Genomic DNA, 9,076 nt, shown 5'->3' with positions numbered 1-9,076 from the left:
CAGGTATGTCCTCAATAGCCCCTCAGCCTTTAGGGTCTTAGGAGACAGGAGTCTGAGCCTCCTCAGCTTCTCTCTAGCGCTGTGGGGGATGACTGGACGGGACCATGGCTAAGGACTACAGCGCAACTGCTGGAGCCTGCATTTTCCCTCTCAGTGGCCTGCTCTCCATCTTCGGCTCTTACCATGATGAACTTAAAACAAAAATCACATTTCAGACTTCAGGACAAAGCACTCTGACTTTATTTAGTTGCCTACCTGCTAAGATCTCATTTTAAAGTTATTTCCCACTTCTTTCTCCTTCCTCTGGCTCTTCTCTTCTGTTTACCATTTTTACCAGGTCATCCATATGGAACACAGAGCTCCCACTTCCTGCGGCACTGTAGTTTGGGGCCTAATTGATTCCGGTAATTAATTTGTTTTACCTGCTAGATCAGACAAAAATTCTACCCAGGCGCCCAAGGATTAGCACTTGGCTCTCTAACGCCTCCTCTAATTATCTAATAGCATGGGTTGTGAGGACTCGGTGTCTATTAAGACACTTTTGCTATTAGCAGTGGTGATTGGAATTGTGATGACAACTAGATTTCAACAAATTAGAGCTTAAAAATGGGGAGATGGAAGAGAAGTGGCTTCTTTTAATTTCCTTGAGTTTAACACCAATAATTAGAGCAATTTTTGGAGATGGAAGCCAAAGTTAGCCCGGCTGTGCTGCAGATGATCAACTTCATTTTAGCAAATTGACTCAAGGGAAATAAATGTGACAGATTAGAAAAAGACAAACAGGAAAACAAATATCGGGAGGGAGGGAAATGAAAAGAAAGGCTGGAAAGGGAATGGGAGACAAAAAACCCTAGCATAATTATACTAGTACTAGTGGCCTGCTGCACAAAATTCATGCACATTAAAAGGGAATTAATTAGAGGAAATATTTTAATATTGCTATTTGCCTTTTGTCTATAATAGAAGTGTCAGAGATGAAAGAAAATTAGTAAAATGTATATGAAAATCTCTCTCCTGTCAGAGTCTGGGGCATTCTGTGGGACTCAGAGTCATGTTCCCGCTCACCCACATGCTCCTAGAAATCGAGCAATACCCAGACCCTGATCCAGCTGGCCCCACCCCTTCAAGCCCCACCAGGCAGGGGGTGCAGCCTCAGGTCCCCCGACACACACCAAGCAGAGTTGTTGCCTGAGATCCCCTGGCCTGGCACCCAGGCAAGAGGTGTGCTTTGAGGTCCCCCGTCAAGCCCTGCTGCATGGGGGGCATGGCCTGAACACTCCCAGCCCGGTGCTGGGGTCGGGGCATGGCCCGAGGTGCCCCAGCCCAGGCTGAGATGGGGCACGCCTTGAGGTCCCCCATCAAACCACGCCGGGCGGGGCATGGCCTGAGGTTCTCTGGCCCGACCTGGCACCACACAGCCGCAGGTCCCTGCAGATCACTCGATACAGGAACCCTGCCTCCACTGTGGGTGCAGCCATCTTGTGTTATAGGAACCTGGCCTCCGCTGTACGTGCCACCATCTTGTGATGGCATTACAGTGTGAGGGTCAATTTGCATATCACCTCTTTATTATATAGGATGTGTGTATGCGGGAGGGAGGGGAAGTTGAAAAGGGTAAGTCTAGCAGAAATAGCAAGCCCTGCGAGTGGAGGGAGGAGAAGATAATGAAAATTTGATAGGAGGTGGAGACTGGCGATAAGAGTAGCCATGGACAGCCAAGGCCGGTTTGGCTCAGTGGATAGAGCTGACTGAAAGGTCCCAGGTTCGATTCCGGTCAAGGGCATGCACCTTGGTTGCAGGCACATCCCCAGGAGTGGGTGTGCAAGAGGCAGCTGATCAATGATTCTCTCTCATTGATGTTTCTAACTCTCTATCTCTCTCTCTTTCTCTCTGTAAAAAATCAATAAAATATATTAAAAAAAGAATCCCTCCCTTCTCCACATTGATCAAAATTTAAAGATTAAATAAAAAGAGTAGCCATGGACAGATTTACACAGACCATATTACTTGACTGATGCAGATATAACTTACCTCACACCACTCTCTTTAACTGAGGCAAAGAATATTATGATCATCATTTTATTTATCTACCTCAATAATCTAGTCATCCCTCAGCCATCAATTTAAGTTGGGTCTATCAGAAGTGACTCTCTTCTCACTTATCCTTTGCTTTCATTTTTCTAAATATTAATTTTTTAAAAATACATTTTTATTGATTTCAGAGAAGAAGGGAGAGGGAGAGAGAGAAACATCAATGATGAGAGAGAATTGGCTGCCTCCTGCATGCCCCCTACTAGGGATCACAACCTGGGCATGTGCCCTGAGCAGGAATCAAACCATGAGCTCATCTGCTTAGTCACACCCTGCAGGGCCATTTTTCTACATTTTTACAACTCAGACCCGAATGCCAAAATAAGTGCCTTATCCCTATTGCTTTGGGCCTTTTAAGTGCTTTTAAGAGGAGTTGTCCGAGGACAGAGACTTTGTCTTTTCAGCTTTCTTTAAAAACAGCTGGGAGCAAACAGCTCCTGCAGTTGGAGGGCCAGAAATTAAGGTGGGAAATTTAGTAGGAGCAAGAACCTGGTCCCCTTGGCCCTCCCGGTCCGGAAGGCCGGATTCAGCACCGCGGACAGCTCCCCGCCACGCCCCGCGTCAGCGCCGCCCCTCCGCTGCTGGCAGCCTCGCCATTGGCTCTCCTGGCTCCCTCTCCAAGCTGCCAATTCTCCTACTCTCAGACCCAACCTACCCAGGAGCTAGTCCTCTCGCCTCCAGCGCAGGGGTAGCCCGGGACTGGGACGGAGAGAGCCTGGAGATCCGAGCCTCGAGGGGTGGTTGTCGGCTCCGGCCAGGCGTGCTGAGCCGCTGCTTGCTCCCTGCACCTCCTCCTGGGCCTTCTCTCTGTGTTGGGGGGCTCGGATCAAGATGAACCTCAACTTCACCTCCCCGCTGCACCCGGCATCCTCTCAGAGGCCCACGTCCTTCTTCATCGAGGACATCCTGCTGCACAAGCCCAAGCCGCTCAGAGAAGTGCCCGCCGACCCCTTTGCCAGCTCCCTGGCCTCCCGGGTGCCTCTGCTAGACTATGGTTACCCCCTCATGCCCACCCCCACCCTCCTGGCCCCTCACCCGCATCACCCTCTGCACAAGGGAGACCACCACCACCCTTACTTCCTCACCACTTCGGGTAAGTGACAGGGGGTCTCGAGTGTGGGGAGCAAGAGGGCGGGCCTCCTATCGCAGACCCCAAGCCGGGAGCCCAGAGAAGGCCGCAGCAGGCAGCCTGGCCCTCGCCTCCCTCCTGGAGAGAGAGGCAGCAGCGAGGGCTGAGGCTGGGGCCAGCAGAGCTCCAGGAGGCCTGCCCACCGCGGTGACTCCTCTCACCGTGCTCTTCAGGATGATGGGGGAACAGCGGGCGAGGGGGGCGGGAAGGGGTGCTGCTCTTGGTGGCAGGCGGTGCCAGGGTCTTCCTGGCCACCGGGTCCAGCTCTCAGTCCCGCCCCATGCCTGCCTGTTCCGAGGGAGACCAGGCCTGTCACCCTAGCACAGACCTCAACTTTGTCATCAGACGCTCGAAGGCCCCTCGGTGCTGGGCGCTCACCATGCAGCCGCCGCGGAGGGAAGGAGGGGGGATTCTGAGGACCGATGTCTGGGCGCCGAATAAGGGAGAAAGGGAAGGAAAAAAGAGGGAGCGAGGCTGCCGGGGTCGGGTTCATCTTGATCTGGCTGCTCGTTAACTCTCTTACTCCCCACGGCTGCCTTTCCGGGGTCTTAGCTCAGCTCCCTCCGCGCTGCTGCCGGGGAGCTCGGCTCCGAAGCACCCTGGGCCGGAGCCGCAGGCCCAGCGCTCCGGCCGGTGCAGGTGCTGGGCGGGTGCCCACGCTGTGCGGCCTCTCTCCGGGAGGAAGGCCGCACCGGCTGCCGCAGACAGTCTTTCCTGAGCCCGGGGCCCCAGACAGGCCTTCCTGCGCCCGGGGACCGGGGCCGGGGAGACCAGGCCGCTGTGAAGCGCAACCACAGCTCAACGTGTGTGCGAAGCGGGACCCGGCGAGGGCCCGGGTCGGAAGGAGGAAAGCCCGCAACCAAGCCCCAGCGGCTTCGGCGCCCCCCGCCAGCACCTGTGTCCCCCTACAGGCGGCCCGTGCCCCCCCCAGGCAGCTGGTGACCCCCCGCTAGCGCCCGTGTCCCCCTGAAGGCACCCGTGTCCCCCCATAGGCGGCTCGTGACCCCCATAGGCAGCCGGTGTCCCCCCGCCAGCACCCGTGTCCCCATACAGGCGGCCCGTGTCCCCCCATAGGCGGCCCGTGCCCCCCCATAGGCAGCCGGCATACCCCCGCCAGCACCCGTGCCCCCCATAGGCGGCAGTGTCCCCCCATAGGCGGCCAGTGTCCCCCCATAGGCGGCCAGTGCTGGGCGGCTGCCCCTCCGTTTGTCCCCGAGCCTCTCCGCTGGGAGCCTCTCCGCCCGGGAGCCTGGGCCCGGGAAAGTGCCAGCCTTCGCTGGGGTCCGGGAAAGAGTGAGAAAGCGGTGAGCACATTAGAAAGAGGGGCCCCGGCGCCCCGAGTCTGACCAGGGAACGCGCGAGGCGGGGCTGGTCTCCGCGGCCCGGGGCCTCGGCCGCAGCGGGAGGCCCGCGGCTTCGGGGCGGCGCGGTGAGTCTGGGGCGACACGGCGGCCGCGACCCGCCGGCCTGGAAACCCTGCGGAGGCCAGGGGGACCGGGATGCGGAGGGAAACGGCTCCGCGCCGCCTGATGTTTGCCAGAAAACTTGATGTTTGTCAGAAAACTCGGGTGCGGCGGCGGAGGACTGGAGCGCGGGTTAGGAGAGCTCAGTAGCAAGTCCTCGGCTGACCACACGCCCGTTTCCGTCCCGCCGCCGCTGTTGGGGTTTCTAGCTGGACCCCCGCTAACCGTCACCGAGGGCACACCCCCCCCACCTGCCCCGCGGCCGCAGGGGGCTGGGGCGCGGGCCGAGGGTGTGTGTGGGGAAGTGCTCGCCCTGACGCCCCTCTCCCCGCAGGGGTGCCGGTGCCCGCGCTGTTCCCGCACCCGCCGCCCGCCGAGCTGCCCGGGAAGCACTGCCGCCGCCGCAAAGCCCGCACGGTCTTCTCCGACTCGCAGCTGTCCGGCCTGGAGAAGAGGTTCGAGATCCAGCGCTACCTGTCCACGCCCGAGCGGGTGGAGCTGGCCACGGCCCTCAGCCTGTCCGAGACGCAGGTGGGCGGGGGGGGGGGCTTCCCCCTCCCCTCCCCTCCCCTCCCCTCCGCTCCGCTCCCCTCCCGCTTCCCCCCTCCCCTCCCCTTCCCCCCTCCCCTCCGCATCCTCCTCAGCACTCTCCGCACGCGCTCACCCCGCACCTGCACCCACGTGCGGGGCCGCCGCTGGCCCGTCCGCGGCGCTTCCTCCGGCGGGAACCGCGTTGGGTCCTCCCGCCGTCCGGGAGCCGCTGGCCGGGCCGGCCTCCCGCTCAGGGCGGGCAGAGAGGGCCCCGCGCTGGGCGACTCGCAGCCACCGGGCGACGCCGCCCCCGCGCCCCGCGCCCAGGTTAGATCTTCGGGGCCGCGTCCGCGCAGCGGGGAGACCGCGGAGAGCGCCCCGGTCCGCCCCCTGACGCCCAGAGCTCCGGCCGCCGCGGGCGGGAGTGACGGCTCTGTGTTCTCCCGGAAACCAGGTGAAGACGTGGTTCCAGAACCGGCGGATGAAGCACAAAAAGCAGCTGAGGAAGAGCCAGGATGAGCCCAAAGCGCCGGGCGGGCCCGAGAGCCCCGCGGGCAGCCCCCGAGGCCCCGACGCCGCGCCCGCCGGCCCCTTGGTGCCCGCGGAGCCGGAGGACGAGCTGGACATCGGGGAGGAGAGCGCGGCGCCGCGGGCGCTCTGAGCGGCGGAGGCGGGGGCGGCCGGGCCGGCGCGCTCCCTCCGCCCGAAGGCTCGGCGGCCCGGCGGCGGCTCCGAAGGCAAATATTCGCTCCTGTGGCCCCGCCACCGCCACCTCCTCCCGCTCTGCCCCGCGGTGCGTCCACCGGCCGCTCCTCCGCGCCGTCCGCGTGCGCATCGGCCGGCCGGGCTCTCCCCGGCCCCGCCAGTCCCCGCCCCAGCCCCGCGCCCGCCTTCTCCCGGCCCCGCGGGCAGAGCGACGGCCGGCTGGCGGGCCTCCGCTCCACCGGGAACCGCGGAGCCGCGACCGGCTCCTTCTCGGTCCGGACGGGGCGGACGCAGGATGCTCGCCACCGGCCCCCATCCGGGCCCCGCCGTCTCCAACCCAAACCCCAAAGCCTCTCCTCCTTCCGGCGAGGCGCGTCCTTCCCGCTGCCATCTCCTCGTGCATGTGGGTCTGCCCGGCCTTCCCGGCTCGGGGTCGGGCGCCGGAGCTCCCCGTGCTCTCCCCACCCGCTGGGCCCCGACCCCCTGGACCTCCCCACCCGCTGCGCCCCGACCCCCTGGTCCTCCCCGCGCGCTGCGCCGGGCCCCGCGGTCCTCCCCACGCGCTGCGCCGGGCCCGCGGCTCCGCGGTGAGCGGCCCCACGGGGAGCCGCAGGACCTTGAGCAGGAAAAACGCATCGAGCGGGTTTGCTCCCCGACTTTGCTACGCGCCGGTCCCGCCACTTCCCGCGCCCCCGGCTCCCGCACTCCTAGCGAGTGCCCATCGGTGCAGGGGACGCCCGCTCCTTCTTCGTCTGAGGGCACGCGGAGCTTCAGGGAGGCCGAGGCCGCGGGGGCTGCCCGTGGGGTCTACTGCCGCCCCCTTCCCGCCCCGGACGTCGGCTCCTCCGGGCTCTGGGGCTCGCGGGAGACCGAGAGGTCTGGGAGCCGCTCGCCACGGCGTCCAACCGTGCCGCTTCTTCCCGCCGCCCCAGGGGCTCCGCCCCGCCGCCCCGCCGCCCCGGGGGCTCCTTCCCGCCGCCCCGCCGCCGGGGAGGCGCCGTCCCGAGCCCCCTGCAGCCCGCCCGCCCGGTTCCCATTCCATCGGGTACTGTCTCCGCTCCGCCCGCGCGGACGGGGCGGCCAGGGAGCCTTTGGACTGGAAGGCTGAAGAGACAGGACGGTCTCCGGAGTTTGGAGCTGAGCTGGGGATTCCCCACCAGGTTCCTCTGCCCCGGAGCAGCCGCCTCCGCCTCCCGCTCCCCGGGGTGCGCGTGCGGGGGAGTGAGCCGAGGCCGGAGCGGCGCTGCGGGCGGCTCCGCGGGGAACGCCGGCCCCGGGCTCCGCGGGGGACGCCCTGAGACGCGGCGGCGGTCCGGCCTCGGGAGTCACCGGAGCGCAGCGCGTGGGACCCGCCGGCCGCTGCGAGGCCTTGGCTTCCGTTTGTAAAAAAAACGCCAGGACCCTGAAGCGCAATAAAATGGGGCGTGCCTGTCCGTAGACAACAGCGGTGTGAGTTTACATTGCATTTAATCTCTTTTGGGTTCTCATGTCTCTAAAACGGTGAATCCTAAAGGTCCTTCTAGAAGTTCTGTGAGCTCATGAGTGTAGGAGCAGTTTTTTTTCTTTTTTTTTTTTTCTGTAGGCTTGTTGGGGGGGAATCATTATCTTAGGCAGAGATAAGTCTCAGAGTGAGACCTTTATTCGTTCTGCATCACTTAGGAGGTAAAACTGTTGCTTTAAAAACATAAGCATCGTATAGCTGCTTCTATTTCCCAAAGTTCTTTCTAGCTGTTAACAACCTTGTGAGTCACAGGCAGCAAGGTTATGTCCCCCTTTCCTCCGTGAGGGAATGGAGGCTCTGCAAGATGGTCGGATTTGCCCACGAAGTCAGGACCAGCTGTATATTCTGACTCCTGTTCATCCCCCTGCCCAGTCCATTTGTTTCCTAGTAACGACGCATTGATTGGCATTTTGCCTCTATCACTTTATAGGAACACCTCTGTCGTTTATTTAGATTGGGTAGATGCGTTATTAAAATAAATGTAGGCTCAGATTTCTCTTTTCTTTTCTGTGCAGAGGATGACAGTACTGTCTTAAAGCAGGGGTTTTGACAAATGCTTTATAATAACACAAACAACTTGGTCTGAGGAAAAGGTGGTTTGTGAATAAGAATGTTCCTGGTAACCTGGAAGGAAAATAAATACTGTTACACCGGAGCAGGGGGACCTCAAATTCTTCCAATCCCAGGAAGAACAGCTACTAAAAGGGATTTGGGGAGAATTTTTAAAGTGAACATTAAATAATTTTTATGTTTTGAGGGAAATTTTACAAAATGAAATTAGATGGTTAACACTCCCCCCCGCCCCCCAAGCATCAGAAATTCCTTGTTTCCTTCTGTCCTCACAAGAAGGGCAGGACTGGCTTTGGGTCTAAGGAGCAGGCAGGTGGCCAGGAAGCTTTGTGAGCACGGGCACAGCTCTGCTGACGGGCAGGAGCCCTGGAGCTCAGGAAGTGGCTGTCCGTCCTTGTCAGGAGCACTGACCAGAAAGATGCTCACTCCTCCACCCGGTCCGCCCTTTGCTGCTGTTCCTGGTGAGATTCAGTGGGAAGCGAAGAGCTGTGACCTGGAGCACCACTTTCTCGCCAGATTCCCTGAGATGGTCGGCCAGCTGTTCAGCTGCAAAGTTCTCTTAATGGTTCTTCTTTTTTCTTTTCTTCTCTTTCCTATTCTCTTCTTTTTCCTTCCTTCCTCCCTCCTTCCCTTTCTCCCTCCCTCCTTCCTTCTCTCCTTTCCTTCCTTCCTTCCTTCCTTCCTTCCTTCCTTCCTTCCTTCCTTCCTTCCTTCCTTCCTTCCTTCCTTCTTTCCTTCCTTCCTTCTTCCTTCCCTTTTTGTTTCCTATACACAGGGGGTTAGTGACAGTAGGGGCTAGACACAATTTAATGTAACATGATCACATTTTTATTTTTGGCCTTCAATACTGATTAAGCCTCTATAGGCTGAAAAAGGTGTTTTGCCTGAATTATCCAGTATTTTGCCTAAACTCAGTTTCACTTGGTGATGAAGATCTGACAAAATCGTGTTCATTACAATACACTAAAGAAAGAAATACATAGTTAAGTCTGATTCTGAAGGAGCAAAATACCTTAAAATAGCCAAGGAGGGAAAATCATTCTATATGTAATCTTAATTTTAGTAAATAATTTCTTTCATATTTGT

The 9,076-nt window shown here is 59.7% G+C and overlaps 1 protein-coding gene across 1 annotated transcript; it reads left to right on the top strand.

The window, feature by feature from the left end:
• The first annotated feature begins 2,756 nt into the window (after positions 1 to 2,756).
• On the top strand, positions 2,757 to 5,875 carry BSX (brain specific homeobox). Its single transcript, XM_036426012.2, has 3 exons — positions 2,757 to 3,184; positions 5,018 to 5,214; positions 5,669 to 5,875. Exons 1-3 carry the CDS (start codon positions 2,923 to 2,925, stop codon positions 5,873 to 5,875), a joined length of 666 nt encoding a protein of 221 aa, XP_036281905.1. The 5' UTR covers positions 2,757 to 2,922.
• Positions 5,876 to 9,076: the final 3,201 nt, after the last annotated feature.

This window comes from Pipistrellus kuhlii, unplaced genomic scaffold (assembly GCF_014108245.1).
Source record: "Pipistrellus kuhlii isolate mPipKuh1 unplaced genomic scaffold, mPipKuh1.p scaffold_m20_p_88, whole genome shotgun sequence".
NCBI classification, from domain to species: domain Eukaryota; kingdom Metazoa; phylum Chordata; class Mammalia; order Chiroptera; family Vespertilionidae; genus Pipistrellus; species Pipistrellus kuhlii.
The sequence above is the reverse complement of the archived record's forward strand: the minus strand, read 5'-3'. Positions and strand labels throughout refer to the sequence as shown.